This window comes from Pistacia vera, unplaced genomic scaffold (genome assembly GCF_008641045.1).
Source record: "Pistacia vera cultivar Batoury unplaced genomic scaffold, PisVer_v2 Contig377, whole genome shotgun sequence".
Lineage (NCBI taxonomy): Eukaryota > Viridiplantae > Streptophyta > Magnoliopsida > Sapindales > Anacardiaceae > Pistacia > Pistacia vera.
In genome coordinates, this window is record NW_022196198.1 from 565,555 (window position 1) to 586,291 (window position 20,737).

General features: G+C 34.8%; 2 protein-coding genes and 1 pseudogene across 3 annotated transcripts; all 3 read right to left on the minus strand.

Annotated features, from left to right (window-relative positions):
• Positions 1-38: 38 nt before the first annotated feature.
• Positions 39-1,050, minus strand: LOC116140748 (annotated as a pseudogene).
• Positions 1,051-3,994: 2,944 nt separating this feature from the next.
• On the minus strand, positions 3,995-5,374 carry LOC116140765 (NAC domain-containing protein 83-like). The gene is made up of 3 exons (XM_031426344.1): positions 4,865-5,374; positions 4,504-4,775; positions 3,995-4,395 (listed from the first exon to the last, which is right to left on the minus strand). The coding sequence occupies exons 1-3, from the start codon at positions 5,043-5,045 to the stop codon at positions 4,108-4,110; spliced, it is 741 nt and encodes a 246-aa protein (XP_031282204.1). The 5' UTR covers positions 5,046-5,374; the 3' UTR covers positions 3,995-4,107.
• A 6,755-nt stretch (positions 5,375-12,129) lies between these two features.
• LOC116140767 (glycerophosphodiester phosphodiesterase GDPD1, chloroplastic-like) lies at positions 12,130-18,238 on the minus strand. 2 transcript variants are annotated; one of them, XM_031426346.1, is made up of 8 exons: positions 18,053-18,238; positions 17,752-17,945; positions 13,711-13,770; positions 13,515-13,580; positions 13,071-13,271; positions 12,882-12,977; positions 12,595-12,791; positions 12,130-12,505 (listed from the first exon to the last, which is right to left on the minus strand). In XM_031426346.1, the coding sequence occupies exons 1-8, from the start codon at positions 18,147-18,149 to the stop codon at positions 12,268-12,270; spliced, it is 1,149 nt and encodes a 382-aa protein (XP_031282206.1). In that variant the 5' UTR covers positions 18,150-18,238; the 3' UTR covers positions 12,130-12,267. The 2 variants fall into 2 exon arrangements, with proteins under 2 accessions (XP_031282206.1, XP_031282205.1); XM_031426345.1 differs by having other exon boundaries at positions 13,515-13,595.
• Between the last annotated feature and the right edge of the window lie 2,499 nt (positions 18,239-20,737).

Genomic DNA, 20,737 nt, shown 5'->3' on the forward strand with positions numbered 1-20,737 from the left:
TTTTAATAATAATAATGTGAGAAATAAATGACCAAACATTAGATTGCTAACTGGTTATTCTGATTTCTAATCAGAAGACACCAATTACTGGTACAGCCACTAAAGAGGGAAATTATAATTATTTTGTTTAATGTTTCTCTGAAATAAGGGAAGCTATTGCAACTACTTTCTTCGTGATCTTCTGATTCATTGGATGAAATTTCGGTGATTCCACTTGTTCCTGAAGAGATGAAGAAGGAGCCAGATTCAAATCAGCTCTCTCTTTTGTCATGAAATCGTGAGAAAACAGGCCTGCTGGTCCTCGATTTACGACCTCCATTAGCATTGCCAGTTTCCTCATCCTCAATTTTAGCACTCCTTTTCTTCAAAAATATACGGCATAGAACCCAATTTTCAACTGGCATCACGAGGCTCTGCGCATATTTTAATTAAAATCATTAAATGACCCACGAAGCATAATTAACTTGCAATCTGTTGAATTGATTATGAATTGGCGGACTTGTAAGATTGAAAACTCACCTGGGTTGAGTTTTTATTTGAGGTCTCTGAAGTAACAAGCCATATTCATGCATAACCCAATCGGTTCTCGAACCATGTGGTGGCTTTCCTCTATAAAAAACCAAAGTTTTTTCATGCCCACCATTTGGTTGCCCCTGGAAGTTACAATTTGCTTGTCGAGTCCAGTAGCCTTCCAATAACCAGAAGCCAGTAGCTCTGTTGGATCTGTTCCCATTTGGGTATTTGCTTCCCTTGTGCTGAAAAAGTACTCTCTTGCTCCAAATCACCTGAACACACAAACCCCATGATCAAACAACTTCTTTTATCTTTAGGCCAAAATAAAGATGTTACTTATGCATGTAAACTCACTAACCTGGCAAATCCCAAGGATCAGACTTGCAAACATCAACTTCAGGAATTATAGAGGCGGGCAAGGGGAAAGCAAAAACCTGCGCTTCAAGTACATGAACAACCAACTCTTCATCAGTGGGATGAAAACGGAATCCGGTGGCAATCTTAAAACTCATTCTTGACAAAATTAATCTTTTCCATCTTCAAAAAAAGCACACACCACTTGAAGTAACAAAGTAAGAAGCCCTGTAGTACTAGTAGCAGCAACACAGCATCAGCAGCCAGTTCAAAGTGTTGAAACCCAAATGAGGCAGAATCAAAACCAGTGATGTAAGGTTCTTATTATAACCCATCAAAGTAAAAGAAAGAAACAAATAAAATCAATCAATCAACAAGAACAAGAGATGGAACAAGAACAAGAAAGAACATAGAAAAAAAAAAACAGGGTGAAGAGATTGGTGGGTATATTGAGAGGAGGGAAAAGTGTTGGTTCTTTATAATGTAATGGAGAGAAGAGGAGGGGAAAAATAAGGACGAACCATTTGGCGTAAACAAGACTCAAACTCCTTTATCGTTGACGCCACATCATTATTAACAATACGTTTGAAGCAGTAATTTTGGTCTCGCGAAAAGGTTAAAGTTTAGATGAGTTGTTTATGTTTAGACTCCTTGCAGGCAACTTACCCACCTAATTATTTTAATTTCTTCTAATAGATAACAGCTAAAACCAAAAGGGTTTTGTTTTGTAGAGTTGATATTTTTTATTTTTTTTTTGTGAAAGCCTCAGTATGAGACTAACTCTGATTGGGACTAGAGTAAGTATCCTTGATCATAAGATGCTTTTAATATGGTTGGAATCCCTAACATTGCAGGTAAAATTCACCCCACTTGGAGCCGAGTTACCAGGGCCACACCTCATGGTTAGAGTAGATATTTTTATGTTATGAGATTCTCATGCTTTGGATCCCTTCTAATGAAGGAAATGGATTGGTTTAAGATTTTGATTTGATGATAAGCACATAGGCTGGTTGTTGTAAAGGAGGATCTTGATGTCCCATATTTAAGTCTTACATTACTTAGATTAATATGTGATTAGAACAAATATTAATTAAAAATAATAATTGGAGGTGTCATTGTTGCAGAGATACTAAGCAACCCCTTGAAACTTAAAATTGTCTAAGCAAGTAGTAGAAAAAAGTGGTTGGTTTAGGAACTGGTCAACTTACATAATTGATAAAACACTACATTTCCTGTGTACAAGATAATGGATCAAGGAAATGTCAAAAGTACCCACATGAATTTGTACATATTTCTCCAAAGAAATTGACCTAATCTAATCAGCAGCATCAGGTGAGGCTACAAAAAATAAAAAAAAAAGGGGTTTTAAAGTTTGTGGTGTTAAGTAAGTGGTCTACCATGACGGGCTACCCACGTGATTGACAAATTTTTGTAACCTAAGTCAGCAATCCACAACCCAATCCAATCTTTCTCACACACAAATCCTGAAAACGATATCTTCCAATTTTTATTTATACAAAAAAAAAAAGTGACGTGAAGAACTCCAACAGCCAGCCTTAGATAATTGAAAACCACTGTCACAAGAAACTCTCTGGTCGGCTTATATATTTTTTAAATGCCCTTTCTCTTCTTCTTCTTCTTCCCTGTTTGGGCATGCTAATAATAACTCACAGTTCTGGACAATGAAAACTCTTGATCAAAGGGTTTTTTTATTTTATTTTAATAATTAAAATATATATATATATATATATGCCGTCCCTTGTCTGTCTGGAATCCACTTGGCATCATTTAAACGCCTTGTGAGTATGATATCATTTATTTTTCTAAGGTGACAACCCAACTTTTATTTTATTTTTATTACCAATTTTTGATCCTATATTATAATTTTTTATGTTTTCTTTGAGTCAACTATTATATAACTGGGTTCTGGCTCTTGCATGTTTGACACGTGTGTCACACATGCAGTTAATTTAATTCAGAGTCAAAATTTCAGAGCTTGATGGAAAAAAATAGAGGAGAGAAAAGAATCCTGAAATTTGAATTCCCTCTGTTTTTTTATTTTTGGTGCGGCATATTCAAACAAGAAATAAAATTTTATTAATGGAAAAAACTGGTGTGGGTGAACTTACTTGTATCTACAAGTAACTTAAACAATGTAAATTATTACCTTCTTTTGACAGCATAGTGACAACTTAAAAATCTTGCCGGATTGTACAAGCAAGCAATCTTAAAAATTTTGGTCTTTTCAAAAGTCATAGCACTCCATTTTCAAATTGCTGCCCGGCCTTGCTCAAGAATTGGTTTCTTCTAGCTCTCAACTTTCACCAACTGATCTTGTGAAATTGCAAAAAATTTGGTTGGCTCCAAGTTCCTATATCAACATACCTACCCTCCCTAAAACTTTTGTATTTTTAGATGAAAAGGAGGACCACCGTAACAAATGTTGTAGAAAATGTGTAAAGAATGTTTGTTCCTCTGAACCCATTTGTCAATGTTGCAGATAATGGTGGAGTGTATAAGAAGGTTTTGACTTGGAGCAGGGGGGCTCACATTTCTTGGAGATTCGATTTTAGTTTTGATATATTTTATCAAAGAATTGGGTTCCCTTAGTGTAAAATTTTTGCCTTTTCCTAGAATGGAGATGGGAACCTCGTGCAAAGCTGATATTGCAAAATGCAAAGATCAGATATGCTTATTCTTGTGCTCCTCAAAACTGGTCTTTTAACAAAGTTAAAGACTAGATAAATATAATATATATATACATATATGCCTTCTCTTTCAAAACTTTCACCCTCCTTTTTCTATCTTTTTTTTTTTTTTTTTTTCCTTTCTCTTTTTTGTCTTTCTTCCAATTTTATTCCTCTGAAAATCATTTGCCTTTTAGTATTGAATAGGCTCTGCATGGCAAACCAAAAACAACGTTGTTTGAGAAAGATTTTCTTTGTAAAAATGAAAGCAGAGAAATCAGAACATAAGGAAATCCTGAAATTTTGATTACAGAGGAGTTGAATTTGTTAAAATCCATTGCTCTTTTATATTACTGATAAAAACTAATGCCGATTTTTTTATTATTATTTTCTTTCACTGATATCTCATTCGGTAAAGTTATAATCCGAGACAACAGATGTGAGAAATAAATGACCAAACATTAGATTGCTAACTGGTTATTCTGATTTTCTAATCAGAAGACCACCAATTACTGGTACAGCCACTAAAGAGGGAAATTATAATTTATTTTGTTTACTGTTTTCTTCTGAAATAAGGGAAGCTATTGCAACTACTTTCTTCGTGATCTTCTGATTCATTGGATGAAATTTCGGTGATTCCACTTGTTCCTGAAGAAGATGAAGAAGGAGCCAGATTCAAATCAGCTCTCTCTTTTGTCATGAAATCGTAGAAAACAGGCCTGCTGGTCCTCGATTTACGACCTCCATTAGCATTGCCAGTTTCCTCATCCTCAATTTTAGCACTCCTTTTCTTCAAAAATATACGGCATAGAACCCAATTTTCAACTGGCATCACGAGGCTCTGCGCATATTTTAATTAAAATCATTAAATGACCCACTGAAGCATAACTTAACTTGCAATCTGTTGAATTGATTATGAATTGCCGGACTTGTAAGATTGAAAACTCACCTGGGTTGAGTTTTTATTTTGAATGGTCTCTGAAGTAACAAGCCTATATTCATGCATAACCCAATCGGTTCTCGAACCATGTGGTGGCTTTCCTCTATAAAAAACCAAAGTTTTTTTCATGCCCACCATTTGGTTGCCCCTGGAAGTTACAATTTGCTTGTCGAGTCCAGTAGCCTTCCAATAACCAGAGCCAGTAGCTCTGTTGGATCTGTTCCCATTTGGGTATTTTGCTTCCCTTGTGCTGAAAAAGTACCTCTCTTGCTCCAAATCACCTGAACACACAAACCCCCATGTATCAAACAACTTTCTTTTATCTTTAGGCCAAATTAAAGATGTTACTTATGCATGTAAACTCACTAACCTGGCAAATCCCAAGGATCAGACTTGCAAACATCAACTTCAGGAATTATAGAGGCCGGCAAGGGGAAAGCAAAAACCTTGCGCTTCAAGTACTGAACAACCAACTCTTCATCAGTGGGATGAAAACGGAATCCCGGAGGCAATCTTAAAACTCCATTCTTGACAAAATTAATCTTTTCCATCTTCAAAAAAGCACACACCACTTGAAGTAACAAATTAAGAAAGCCCTTGTAGTACTAGTAGCAGCAACACAGCATCAGCAGCCAGTTCAAAAGTGTTGAAACCCAATTGAGGCAGAATCAAAACCAAGTGATGTAAGGTTCTTATAAACCCATCAAAGTAAAAGAAAGATAAAAACTAAAAATCAATCAATCAACAAGAACAAGAGATGGAACAAGAACAAGAAAGAACATAGAAAAAAAAAAAACAGGGTGAAGAGATTGGTGGGTATATTGAGAGGAGGGAAAAGTGTTGGTTCTTTATGGTGTAATGGAGAGAAGAGGAGGGGAATAAATAAGGACGACCCATTTGGCGTAAACAAGACTCAAACTCCTTTTATCGTTGACGCCACATCATTATTACTTATTAGCAATACGTTTGAAGCAGTTAATTTTGCGTCTCTGCGAAAAGGTTAAAGTTTTTTATTTAAACGAAACCGAATGCTTTTGCCCTTTCAGCTTAGTTTGTGTTCGGTCTTTAGCTTTCTCTATGGGACTAACCGAAGCTCTTTTCATCCTCCTGTTTTCACTTCCTTTTCTGTCTTTAAATTTACTATTACACCCTTCTCCAATGACCATTATTGTTATTTAAGAAATTGTTGGACGGTGGGAGGGGTAATTTAGTCTTGGCACGCAAGAGGCCGTGTGAGAAATAAGAGATGGGGGGTATTTTGGAGATTTAGTTAAAAAAGAAAACGGACTAGGTCTAGACGACTGCGAATTGGGGGCTCGTAAGGGTGAAGTCACCTTATGTCATGCTTACAGCTGTAGGTCACCAAAGCTTATATTAGGGTTAAAGTGCAAGTACAAAACTAACCCGTGATGATACAAGGGGAAACCAAATATTATTGTTAGCTGCTTGTTTTAGGAATCAACAACACGGCACTTTTACTCAACTGACCATTTTAATGCAATTCCCATTCTTGACCTTACTTTTATAATTTCACACTCTTAAAACTATTTTAATCTTCAAATAAATAATTTTATAATTAAGAAAATCTTAATAATAGCTTCACACTTTTACAAACTCAACAAGGTCAAAGAATGGCAAGGGCTTTTCAATCGCTCAAGTCAGCACCATAAATTCCTTGGAAAATAAATGTCTAGCTATCAAATGAAGTATGCTGCTAGGGTTTGAGGAAAAGGTGTGGTTCCCTTAATAAGATTACTTTGATTGCCCTTTTATCTTTACGGCAAGACGACATGCTTTCATGCCTTTTTCCTTTATCGGGTATTCACCTTAAAAATGTGATGCCTCGGTGATTTTATATATTGGTATCAAATGGTTGAGTTTCGTGTGTTTTTAAAACATCAGATCACCGATTGTATTAATTGGTAAATGAAATCAGATATCATATTGATGAAAGTAGTATTATTATAATTATGAGGGTTCGATTGAGAAAATCAAGATTTGCTTAATGCGTTGCATGTTTTTAATATTTTTCTCCATACAATCAAATTGAATGAACAATTGTATTTTATAAGAATTCCGTATTATATGATTTGATTGATATAGTACCAAAATTTTCATAAATGAAAATTCAATGGTCCATAATCACAATATTTAAGTGCATAATTGAGTATAAAAATATAGTTGAATTCTTACGTGTAGCATCTTTGAAAAGATTTGATTGAACTTAAATGGTGGTTAGATATTATTCTTGGAATTTGATACCATAACCATAAAAAGTAAAGAAGTAATAGTATACCTACAATCTCTTTTCACAAACCTAACGTGACAGCTCCTAATTGATCAGTTTGCAATGGAACCCACCTAATAAATTATGATTCACCAATTGTGAGTTATCACGTCAAGATTGTGAGAAAAAGTTTGTGAGAAAAAGTTATGGATGTAGTATTATTCAAAATAAAGTAAGTATGTAATCATATAATAATGTTCAACTATATTACTATCATATGATACGATTCATACAATAAATGGTGAAGCATACGAAAATTATTATAATTTCATATTGAGACATACCCATAACCATATATAGAAGCTACTTAACGTATCTTATAAAGTTTGCTTAAAAAAGGAGGAAGAATCTCAAATTAAATATCAAATATACCAAACATGAAAATCTTTTAATAATTAAATTAATAGTAAACCACTTTTTCCCACTAAAATAATGGTTTAATGACACTTTCTCACTAAAAAACTTTTAAAATACCACTTTATTACCAAAACTTATATTCCGTTTCCGATTCCAACATCGTTGCAACCCTATACTATCATCATTTTCTTCCCTGATTATTACTCCTCAAATCCTACTCTTGTTGACCTCGCCAATCGTTCGTCAACAATTGAACGATTAGGGTTTATGTAACCGCCAATTTTAAGTCAAATTTTGATCAATCTCACCCACTTAAATCCAACTTTCCACCACAATAAGACTCATCGGCCTCTCCTCTTCAAAAGCTCCAACATCCTAAACCAAGTTTGTTTTATGTTTGCCGTCGAAATATAAATTTAGGTAGTAAAGTGATATTTTAAAAGTCTGTAGGTGGAAAAGTGTCATTAAACTATTATTTGGGAGGGAAAAAGAATCATTTACTCTTAAATTAATGAAATTATAATTATAAACACATCTATAAGTTTACTTCAGAAATAGAAAAATCCCTCAATAAAAAAATGAATCATATAATGTGATGAGATATATTCAATCTTAACTTGTAGAAAAAGAAGAATCCCATGATATAAGACCCCAAAAATGAAAAATAGTTTAATAAGAAGAATAATATGGGGCATAATTAGTTAATTAAATTATGGGCAGGGGTGCACGCATGGACATGCGTGTTAAACTAAATTATAGATTGTCTCGTAGAAACTATGAACTTAGTAGAGAAGAGGAGAGATGCTCGTATATATTGAGGGGTCCTTCAAATTGACAACTCATTTAAAGATTCTTCACTACTAGGATCCTTTGCCTTTCCCCAATTGCAACCTTTTTATTTTAATAATAATAATCCACTATAAAGTAATTTTGAAAGTATTCTTAAATAAAATTTCAAACATAAACTATCTAATTTTTTTTTTTAATTTATAGCATAAAAATATTGAATATTAAATATTTATTTTGGGTGAAAAAAAAAGTGATAAATGATAAAATTAGTACGGGTTAATTATTATTTTAAAGTGTGTGACAATAATATAAGTGAAATATATATGGGATGTTTATCTTGAACAATAGAAAGTGGGGGGGAATAAAATTGGTTAAAAAAGGGAGGAGAAGGGCATTATTGTCATTTGTGGCCTTGTGAGAGGTGGGTGAGGGAATAAAGATAAGGGACCTACTTGCCTCCAAAACGACGGGCACCCACGTCGGATTCAGGGTACCTGACAAAAATGCCACCTTCAAACGATGCCCCATCTCAAGATTTTCACAATCTTCTTGTCTCACTATTTTGGATCAGATGGAGAATTTTAGGAGAAATCGTCTACTAGAATCTCTTTCCGAAAAGACATATTTGCCCTTCCATCCTGCTTTTAACATTGCTGTCTGGTACTTGTTCTTTGCTTTTTATACACTATACTTTTTGGTTGTATTACCTCTAAATTCTGTGTCATATATAACTTGTAAATTTGCACTTTTTCTGCTTTTACTAACCCCTTCAAATCACTACAAATAATTAATATCTCATTAATATAAAATATTATCAAAAATAAATAATTATTTTATGTTATGGCCTATGGGTATCAAAGTCTTTCACTCAATCTTTTAAATTAAATTAAATAGGGCTTTGAACAGCAACAGATAAAGCACTCAATTATGCAATAATAAAAAAAATGAAATTTAGAAGTGATTGGATCCCATGTCACTGCTGCACTAACACAGTTTAATGCACCCAAAACTGCTAAGAGAGACAATGGCATTATCGTAATATTGGTAATAGAAGAAGGGTAGTTAAGGGACAGAAAGTGAAGTGGGGGGTAACGTGGGACAGTTGAGATTTAGTTAAACTAGAGCCTCAAACATTGACAAAAGAAGAAGCCTGATTCCGTAGGGAGAAGGGTAACTCCTTATTTGCAAATTATAAAAATCTCAAGGACTAAATTGAAAACTATAATAAAAATTTTAATTTAAAAAAAAAAAAGAAAAAAAGAAGAAGATGAGATTCCCATAAGGTACAAGAAAATGTTTCTGACGCCCCACTTGAGTGAATAATAATACAAAGAAAAGTTGGGTTTCGTAAGCCATATTGCGGCTCACCATTTTATTTTTCTTTTAATAAATTAATTGATTTAATTAATTAATTTCCACTGTTGAGAGTCAAAAGGAGTTTGCGTGTGGGTGTTGAAGAGGGTTTTAAGGAGTAAGAGAGAAACGTCAAAGGCTGCAATTATTGTGTTTTGAGTAAAATATGTTGTTCAGTGGGAATGTCTTTGTGCTTCAATTAATTTATAACTTTAACCATTCTTTCTTTTTTCTAATAATGACCCTTATTTGGTATATTCTTTTTCTTTATGGGTCATTATTCTTATTTTAATAATTTGGTTTTGGTTTGCCTTTTTTAGGTTGCCCTCTTAGAAGCATCCCATTTTTTCAAAAAAATGGGGTTTAATTTACAGTGGTTTTTTTTTAAATAGATGTATTGTCAAATTATTAATTTAATTTACAACATATTTGACTGGATTTAACTTTATTTAAAGGCGGGCCATAATAAAAGTGACAAAATGCATTCAGATTGCTTTAACACAAACAATAATTAATTAAACATACGAAACATAATTATAATCTTTTAATTTTTTCTATTTTAATTATTAATTTATTAGTAAAATAGACAAATGAGTTGAAAACTGAGAATAGTGGTTAGAGCTTTATTTCAATCATTAATATATCATGCTCTTTTTTTTTTTTTGGGGGGGGGGGGGGGGGGGGGGGGAAGGGGATGTGTCATGTTTAAAGTGGTTCACTGTGACGACTATGATTTTGATATTACAATTAAAAAAAAAAAAAAAAAAAAAGGGTAGCCTGAAACTGGAGTTTCGTGAAGGTCGTTCAAAAAGATTGAAGTCATAAGTTGATCTAATCTTGTTCCCCAAAAAATATAGAATAATAAAACTGATCTCATGCTGTCTTTTTAATATAAAAAAAGAAAAAATAAAACCCACAAGCAACCATATAATATACATATCAAATACCCACTTATACATCAAATGCTTTTTTGTAATTTTAAATATATGTAATTATACGAGATAAAGCAAACCAAATACTGAATTACAAGAAGAATTTATAGATCTAAAAGTGGAGGAGAAATTCAAAAGTCGCCATAGATTTCAAAGTTGACCAAAGTATTGTTTAATCATTCCTTTCCCTTTAACAAGACTGTGAAATATCGGCTCAATTTCTTCAATTTAAAGCAAGATTTTTGTCAACATTTCTGAGGCAAACCCATATGGGATTTTCTTTATTTTCAATCACAATAGTTAAAACAGATAGCTCCCCGGCCCTTTCCTCAATTCTAGGTAAGTCCTTATTTTTAGGAATTTTATAAACCATGCTCAAAACTTTATACTATCGCCAGCAACACAACTTAGAAGATGATTTAGCCAATCCGACTCCTATAACCTGCTTTACTTTACTACGCAAACTTTTTTCTGAATCAGACCCGTGCCCGCAAGGCCTCAGACATGTATTTCATTTCCATTCAATTTGGCAACTGTCGGGTCCAACCCGGCAAGCAATTTGCCAATCAACCAATCCCCAATAACCATTTTCTTCTAATTATTTCAATGGGTTTACTAATTTAAGCTAAGGATGGCTGAGAACCGTCAATGGCGGCCATTCAATAATTAAGCACATAACTTAACTGAAAAAAGATAAAAGAGTATGCGTGTGATATTCTTCAACCTCAAAACACAACTTTGTCAAAATGGGGATGCTCTTGGAATTCAATAAACACTATTTCAAAGTAATTATAGTCATCTAAGACTTAAAGCTAGCTACCAAAAATGAAAGTCTTAATCTCTTCATTTAGTGACTACTCCATCGCTTTGATTTTGATGCTTGTACGCATAATCGTACATTTGAAATTTTTTGATAGTAGAGAGAATAAGTTTGAAGTAGAAAAGTTGCTTTCATCCAGCTTGGAATCTGAAGCCGTACTTCACAGAAACTTCGTTTCAGAAAAAGAGTTTAAGTGTCTTAGAACATGTGAGCCCAACTGGCTTCAGCTTTTCTATCATCTTTACAATCACACCAACAATGTTCTTCTTCTTCTTCTTCGAAACTTACAAGCTACAAATTCCGTTCCAAGAAGCAAATTGCATCTCTCTTTTTAACTTTATTCCAGCTTTTATTTTCATTTTCTTTTATGTAATGTGCGTGCATTGATAGCTACTTTATTCTCTGTCCGGCTTTGCCATTGAAAAAAGTAACTCTACAACTACTCTTTTGTTGCTCCAACACTGGTACTTGCAGTGTTCCCGTATTGCTTTTTTTTTTTTTAATGTCTCTTTTGCTTTTCTTTTCTTGTGTCAATAAAGTTGAATTTATAATTATAGCTTTCTTTTGTGCCCTCTGGTTTACTGGGATGGGCTCAACCGTGGAAGGTTTTAAATGAATGGGCCCAGTGGAGTTCCATTTGGGCCTAAGAACAACTTATGATCAATGAATGCTGTTTTTTGGACCATTGAAACACTTTTTATTGCAACAATAGGGTTTTGGTATGGGCAGATCCAAGTCAAGTTTAGTTCATCATTTTATTGTATTATCCATTTATGCCCATGCTATTTTGGAATTCCCAAAGCATGAATAAAAGGAAAAATATCTCCATCTCTTTGCACATCTCATATAGACTGAGAAAAGCCATGTGTCCATGATGATAGAAGAAACTCAACCACCATATCAACATTTTTAATGAGAACCAGTCGGTCAAGTGACCCAGATGAAAAATATTGAAGCTGAGGTAGGCAGTGTTGTAATTCGATCAGTTCAATAACTACTTCAATATAAAATAATACTCCTGAAAGCATTATTTTTTAGTATTACTTCTTACTTCTTAGTCAATACATTACAAACATTACCTAAACGTGACAAGTCTCTAGGTAAAAGCTTTTTCATACAAGAGTGGACAACCATTAGTACAAAGTGATAGTATGCACAAAAAAGGGTTTCTATTTACACTAGATTTGAAAAAAGAAGACTAGTGTTTGGGGAGCATTTCCAAGTGTTTAATGCCTTCAATTAGACTGTATCAGTTCTGGGATAAGCTTAGTAAAAAGAAATGAGAGTTCATCCTTTGAGATTTCGAGCTTTGTTTTTAATATCATCTTTCCATCCTCTCCAAACAAGCTCTCTTCTTCAACATTTACATTGCTAATTAAATCTGTGATTGCCTCAGTGATCTCTTCAACAAGGTCAACAATCACCCCTTCAACTCCCATTAAACGTTGCAAGAAGACCACCTCCGGAACGTTACTGTGCAGATATCAGAAACAAGTATTGTCAGTTGGGTTGGCGAAATCCAATGTCAATATTAACTTCTTAGAATCAAGTTATAAGCTTACTTCAATTCGCCGTATGTTACAAGAGAAAGCTTGCACTCTTTGATTCTTGCTAATACCCCTGGATTTTTAAAGATAGCTTTTACTTCAGATACAATCCCTTGCAAGCCACCAACCATGCACACCTTAATGGCCTCATCTAAAGAACCCCTTCTTACATCTGTGTAATTTTGTGCCCCTCCATTGGTTAAGAAGAACACCTGAACAGTAGCATTACCGAAAAAAGCTTTAGGTTCTTAATGAAATAAATGAAATCAGTAAATTCGATGTTTTTATCTATCTTAACTTACAGGGTAAGTGCTCTGCAGTTTCCGGATCAACAGAGCAGCATCGGGTTGAAAGCTGGAAAAGAAGATAGGCCTGTCCTTGGCATGCTTAAATACCACCTGCTCCATAATTTTTTTTAACATTGTTCTAGATTAATATGCAAGGATTAAAACGAGTTTATTGCATAAACAGAAGAAGGAAGAAATGGATACCTGCAAGATAACTTGAAGTATATGTGAAAGTTGTTCTTCTTCGTAATCTATCTGATCATCAAACTTCAATTCAATATTAAAGCCTATTGAGTGATCAACTTTCTCGAAAGCCTCTTCCAATGTACATAGAGGAGCATCTTTTTCAACCTTCCATTCAAAAATTCTTCCATCCTTTAGTTTTCTAAACATAGGCTTCCCCACCTGAATTTTTATTAACAACAGAATAAGTAATGACTTTCAATTTGAATCCATCTTTTTAAGAACGAGAAAAACTTACACGAAACATGTCGCGAGCTATCATCATAATTAAGGGTTTCAAAAACTAAGAAACATATGACAAATATTTAGTGAAAATAACCTGATAATACACCATCCATCTAAGAATTTCTCTTCCAAAACACACAAGTGTACATTCAAAAGGAGGCAATAGAATATGACACTTACTTTTCCAGGCTCTTTCTGGGGTCCATAGGAAAGAAATTCTTCTAAACTGAGATCAGTCACTCTTTTCTGAACAATTAGACCCTAGAATCAAATACCCAAATCAATATAAATCAAAATTTCTAAAGTATAATCTCCGAGGTCATAGAAATAGGTATTCAGAAACATGGTTTATATGAAGCATGTAAAAGGCACAAACCTTTTCTTGAGAGAGGATGAAATTGTCATGGAAAATGACTGGACATTCATCTTTGGTCACCTGTAACAAATATGTTTTTTTTGTTTACGACAAAAGGTTCTTCGCTCACCCAACCAATAGTAAAAGCCAAAAAAAGAATAAGAAAGACAAAAAGACAAGTAAACTAATCAGTATCCCTCCATTAAAATTCTGCAGAAATTATATTCCCTTTAACACCATTAAAGTAACAAAAATGATATCTATTCTTATTTACTACACCGAGGATTGGAATTTGGATAAGATGACTGAGGACTCAACTTCCTATGTAACAAAAAGTCAACAACCACCGCTGAAATTAATTAGAGTAAACGACATTTTCCCACCCAGGGTTTGGCGAATTCACAAGTTCCCACCCATGATTCCATAAATTTCAGATTTTCGCCCTTAAATTGACATAAAATTGTTTAATATAACAGTTAAAAGGTAAAATAATCATTTCAAATATAAAATTTTTCAAATAACCCTTAACTTCTCAAATTCACCCCACCAGCGATTTCAGGCCATTCTGGCCTATTCTCAACCCCTCTCGGCACCACCATTACAATTATGGGTGGGTAAAAAAATAGGGTAGAACCGAAACTGATGGGTACCCGGGTTTCAGTTTAGGTTCTACTCGGAACCGAGTGCCACAAGGTTGGTTTCGGTTCCAAAAACCTGGAACTGATACTATACGGGTTCGGTTTTGGTTCCGGTTCTGGTTCTACCACCTTAGGAACCAGAATCGAACCCTAAAACCAGGACTAAATTAAATATTAAAAAAATATAAGGACCATTGAAAATTTTACGATTCAATTAAAGTTTTTCCTTATTTCTTCTGGAATTTTCTCTTGCTTGTTTTATTCACAACTAAATTTAATTGATGTCTTACCTTGTTATTAAAATTAATTCACCATTCTTAGTAAAAACAACTTTATTTTTCTAGTCATTTTCTTCTCATCATCTATACTAAACACAACAACACAAAAACCAATTTTTTAAATAAAAATAACTCTATTTTTTCCTTCCATTTTCTTCTCATTGATATTAAACACAACACACACACACACACAAGGGAGAAAACATGAAATCCAAATCCAACAAATTCCGCCATTTAACATTAATATTAATAGAAACCCAAATCTTCATTTTTCATATAAAAAATCAACAAAGCATAAAAAAAAATCAATTTGGCTAGACTTTCAAATTCTGCCTACTATTTGTAAAAATTAGGCACAAATCCTCTTTTAATAAATGCAAAAAAGGAGAAGGAGGAGAAGAAGATAAGAGAAGAAAAGACATCTACAATAAGGTGTTCTTCATTTTCTCTTAGCTAGGGTTTTGTGGGGGGAAGAAGAAGATAAGAGAAGAGAAAAGTGAACTTGGCTTAGTTTGTTTGTAAGTGACGCTTAGGGTTTTAGCTTATAAAAAAGGCTTTTCAAAGTGATTGGTACATGATTTATAATCCAATGGTCAAAATTCGTTGTGAGATGGGGGTGTACTTGTAACTTTTTGAGGGTTTATTTGTCATTTTTAAATAAATATCGACCATTTGGTAATTTTATCAGGCACCCAGAACTGGAACCGGAGCCTGTAAAACAGGTTTCGGTTTCAACTATTAAGGAACTAAAATCGTCGGTTCCGATTCTGATTCCTTCAAAAAGGGTGGGTATTACAATCCCCTCAACCCCCACATCAAAACCCCTAACCTCCCCACTTGATTGAACCCCCCAATCGCTAGCCGCTGTTCTTAGTTTCAGTCGGGGTTTCATCCAAATTCGGTGGGTCCCGACATCGAAACCACCCTTAACACCACCAATAACATCACTGGCTTCCCCCCACCAAAACCTCCAACATCGCTGATCACAATTGCTCATTGATCGTCGCCGCTTCTCCCTTAGGTTTTTGCCTGTTGTTACGCCTTTCCAACTAAATTCTGGCAACTCGTCCAGGTGCACTCGGGTGAAAAAGTTAGGAGTTTTGGTGAGGAGGATAAGGAGATATTGATGGTGGTGTCGAGGAGGTCTAATGGTGTTGGAATTAGGTTGGATTTTTGGCTTGGTTGGGATCTCCTTCGGGGGTTATTTGAGAGAAATTTGAGATGGGGGGTTACTTGGTAAGAAAAGTAATGGTGTTAATTTAAAGGTGGGACTCTGGAATTTATGAAACCAGGGGTGGAAACTTATAGATTCACCAAACCTTGGGTGGAAAAATGTCATTTACTCAATTAATTAAGAAGAAAAAAGGGACCAAAACAAGTCTCTAATATGAGGCTCCTGTTAAAAGGCATCAGTTTCATGGCGAAATGCGAATGGTGGAAAAGTTAGGGGTTTTGGTGAGGAGGATAAGGGGATGTTGATGGTGGTGTCGAGGAGGTCTAATGGTGCTAGAATTAGGTTGGATTTTTGGCATGGTTGGGATCTCCTTCGGGGGTTATTTGAGAGAAATTTGAGATGGGGGTTACTTTGTAAGAAAAGTAATGGTGTTAATTTAAAGGCGGGACTCTGGAATTTATGAAATCAGGGGTAGGAACTTGTCGATTCACCAAACCTTGGGTGGGAAAATGTCGTTTACTCAATTAATTAAGAAGAAAAAAGGGACCAAAACACGTCCCTAATCTGAGGCTCCTGTTAAAAGGCATCAGTTTCGCGGCGAAATGTGAATAGAGACAGATAACGGCTGGGATTGAGCGTGACGTGGTGGGTTTCTAGACATCACATGAAACCCATTTAGTCCACGTGCAACTCTCCACAGATACCGGACTCGGTCAAAACCGTTATTCCGAGAAACGACGTTAAAGAAACGGAAGAAACTTGCCGGAAAACGATCGGGAAATTAAATTTAAAGAAATGATAAAAAAAACTAACCTGAACGTCAAATTNGGTTTTTCAAAGTGATTGGTACATGATTTATAATCCAATGGTCAAAATTCGTTGTGAGATGGGGGTGTATTTGTAACTTTTTAAGGGTTTATTTGTCATTTTTTAAACAAATATGGACCATTTGGTAATTTTATCGGGTACCCATAGTTGGAACCGAAACTGGAACCTGTAAAACAGGTTTGAAACCGTCGATTTTGATTCTATTTTTCAAGAACCGGTTGGTTCCGGTTTCGGTTCCGATTCCTTCAAAAAAGGCGGGTACTCGGACCTACCCACCCCTAATTACAATCTCCTCAACCCCCACATCAAAACCCCTAACCTCCCCACTTGATTGAACCGCCCAATTGCCCGCCGCCGTTCTTAGTTTCAGTCGGCGTTTCATCCAAATTTCGGTGGGTCTTGACACCGAAACCACCCTTAACACCACCAATAGCATCAGTGGCTTCCCCCCACCAAAACCCCCAACATCGCTGATCACAATTGCTCATTGATCGCCGCCGCTTCTCCCTTAGGTTTTTGCGTGTTGTCGCGCCTTTCCAGCCAAATTTCGGTACCTCGTCGAGGTGCACTCGGATAGAAAAAGTTAGGGGTTTTGATGAGAAGGATAAGGGAATGTTGATGGTGGTGTTGGGGAGGTCCAATGGTGTTGGAATCAGGTTGGATTTTTGGCTTGGTTGGGATCTCCTCTGGGGTTATTTGAGAGAAATTTGAGATGGAGGGTTATTTTGTAAGAAAATTAATAATGTTAATTTAAAGGTGGGAATATGGAATTTATGAAATCAGGCGTGGGAACTCGTAGATTCACCAAGGTTTGGGTGGGAAAATGTCGTTTACTCAATTAATTAAGAAGAAAAAAGGGACCAAAACACGTAACTAATCTGAGGCTCCTGTTAAAAGGCATCAGTTTCGCGGCGAAATGCGGATAGAGACAGATAAGGGCTGGGATTGAGCGTGACGTGGTGGGTTTCTAGACATCACATGAAACCCATTAAGTCCACGTGCAACTCTCCACAGATACCGGACTCGGTCAAAACCGTTATTACGAGAAAACGACGATAAAGAAACAGAAGAAACTCGCCGGGAAACAATCGGGAAATTAAATTTAAAGAAAGAAGAATTAAAAGAAATGATAAAAAAAACTAACCTGAACGTCAAATTCAATGAAGTCAAGAGGGAAAATGGTGGCTGCATTGAAGGCAAGAATTGTATTCTCTTTGATTGATTTCATTCTTTTATCAGGTGACTGCAACATGTTCATTCCAGTTCCTCTGTGTCCCATGACAACAAATTTTGGAAACTTAAAACTACCCTTTACTTCATCGCTATCACCATTAACACCTGATAATTTAAAAACAACAAAAACTCAACTAAGGTTTTGTATATATAAAACAAAAATATTTACATATATATAAAAATCAAAACTTGATTCATTAAATGAAACTTACCATTGCAGAAGCGGGTTGCGCAGAAGTTTAATGCTACATTATCAGGGACTTGATCAAGATTGGGAACATCGGAGACATGAACAGCTTTGAGAGCCATTTTTGTTATTTATTTTATTAAATTGTCTAAGAAAGAGGAGGATTTCAAGAATGAGAGAAGCAGAGGACAACGGTAATTTCGACGTTGGGTAGAAGGTAACACAGGAGCGTGGTATTTAAAAGGTCGGTATATGATTTTCATTGGATGGAATAAAGGAATATTCCACTAGTTTTTGTCTTTTTTTTTTTTTTTAACTGAAATGTCAAAACGCACATACGGGAATTCGATTTGAATCGTGTCATTTGACGTGTACCAATACGAGATATATTGATGTCGTTTGGTTTATTATTTAATTTTATTTTCAGATCATGTTTTATTGAAAGAAAAAGCAAGGGAAATGTAATCGGCAGAAACTTGATAATATGATAAAAAGGTTGTCTTGTGAGAAATAGTTGAACATTCAAACTTCTAGACAATTGGAGAAAGGATTTACAAATGAAGCATGGGCCAGAAAGTAATAATATGAAACAAGATGGGTCTGCTTAGAATTATAGATACTTCTCTATCATCAAAACAACACACGTACATTTATGAAGAAATCTACGTGTTTATTGGACATCATCAATAATTTAATTTTCATTTGGCTTTATTTATTAATGGGATTTGGTTTTGTCAGGCGGTAGGGAAAAGATGACAAAGTGGAGAAAAAGAAAGGATGGTTAGATTAATACAATGTATTCATTAATGGTGGCGCTGGTGCTAATCGAGTCCAGCGAAGATCGCAATTCCCAAATGGGAGATGGAATCTTGTATGTGTTTGTTTTATTGACTTTAAAGGATTGACATGAAATATTGTTTCTCTGCTTTTGGGTAAATGTAAGATGAGAAATAAAGTGGATGACCAAATACAAGGAACTTCATTGGAGAGGCCTTTTAAGCAGATGACTATAAGCAGTGTTGTAACCCACTTGGGTCTTTGCTGATTCTTAAGCCATCTTCTAATAGTTGCCAGCCAGCCACGAGTGGAATGCACTACCAATTCAATGACATGGTAAACATTGTTTTTCTTATTTGGGCTTGAAAGCTTGCGCCCAAATAGGTAGATCTCATCACCAGGTCCAGCAATTAAGTGGCCGACGGTCCAATCCAATATATCGGTTCACTAATCGAAACAAACACACATTGTAATTTTCCTGCACTATTATTATACAGAGAAACGCTAGAAATTCCAAAATAATATCTCAAAATCCATATCCCAAATAATGTTATTATTTTAAGTGACAATGATACATAAAGTATGAATTAATGATGGGTCTTATAACATGATATTTACATATAAATTATGAATAACATAATAAGATCACATAAAAGAACATATCACCTACAATAATTTTATTACAATAGTACTAACAGTATGTGAGAATACAAATACATAATTACAGTATGCTTATTTATTAATAGCTCAATTGTTACTTCTAGCTCTAGGACTACTACTTGAACTTGATGTTTTCATAATACGATCTTTACACTTAATAATTCTTTTTTTTTTTTTTTTCGTTAACTAGGGGTGTCTAAGTTTCTAACCAATTTGTATGCACCTCAATTAATCCCCGATAACCTTGAATTTAACGGCCGAGTAACTTCCAGTGCCATCCCTGTTAGCAATTAAGGAGAATCGTATTCAAAACTTCTTGAGTAATACACCTAAGAATCTCTATTCGACCGTTTGGCCACCTAGTGGTAGGTTAATTAATAATTATTTTAATATGATATACATTAGTAATCACAAGATAAGTATGTCTATAAATCAATGTCAATCAGATTATTTGGAATATCAAATTAAGAGGGTAACTTAGGATATATGATAATTGATTTCCGTGCGATCAAAATATATACATTTTTTTTCCACCTTCCCTATCAAAAGACAAAACTGAAAATGGCATGATTTTTGTACTCTTCTTTTTCAACATGTTAAAATAGTGAAGTAGTTGAAATCAACACTTGTAATTATAAAATCAAAAGTAGAGAAAGGTGTCACAAATCGTGAAAAGGGGAGCGTTAAGCCCGCCGGTGGTACTCAAGATGGGAACATATGTCCGATTGCATCCTACATTTAGTAAGCACCGTCCATTTTGCCCTCTTTGTATAATCAAGATAGGTGTAAATGGAACTCAAATAACATTACTCTCAACCACGAAACCAATACCACAATACATAGAGGGTTTAATTCTCTCTGTATGCGCTCAGTCGCCAAAACAAACAAGAAAAAGGATAGTAAAGAGTATCCCTTTTTCTATAAGAAGAATAACACCTTTGGCCAAAAGGGTTTTGGCATTAAAGCTAGTAGTTTTAGACACTGCCAAAGATGTTTCCACACCAGATATACGAGGAAGATTAACCATTATATCTTTCTTTCTGTTTGTACATCCCATTCATACATGCTTTTCTCTGGTGTAAAATTATGCACAGATAGTATCTCTTGTGCTGAAGCTTGAAGGGTTAAAATGCTCATTTTTGCATCCAACATTTGAAATAGCAGTACAAGCTTTTATTTTATTCTGGCCCTGTCACAAATCAAGAGTTAAAAGAGCTAAGGAAATAAAATGTAACAGTACATCACACATAGGTCATTCATGCATATCCCATTA

Bases quoted from the DNA above. Each gene is read 5' to 3' on its own strand.
- LOC116140765 (XM_031426344.1), bottom strand. From the start codon at position 5,045: ATGGAAAAGATTAATTTTGTCAAGAATGGAGTTTTAAGATTGCCTCCG. The intron at 4,776-4,864 runs GTTAGTGAGTTT...TTGTGTGTTCAG, and splicing joins TGATCCTTGGGATTTGCCAG to GTGATTTGGAGCAAGAGAGG. The intron at 4,396-4,503 runs GTGAGTTTTCAA...AAATATGCGCAG, and splicing joins AAAATAAAAACTCAACCCAG to AGCCTCGTGATGCCAGTTGA.
- LOC116140767 (XM_031426345.1), bottom strand. From the start codon at position 18,149: ATGGCTCTCAAAGCTGTTCATGTCTCCGATGTTCCCAATCTTGATCAA. The intron at 13,596-13,710 runs GTTTGTGCCTTT...ATTTGATTCTAG, and splicing joins TCATCCTCTCTCAAGAAAAG to GGTCTAATTGTTCAGAAAAG. The intron at 12,978-13,070 runs GTATCCATTTCT...ATTATGGAGCAG, and splicing joins TACTTCAAGTTATCTTGCAG to GTGGTATTTAAGCATGCCAA.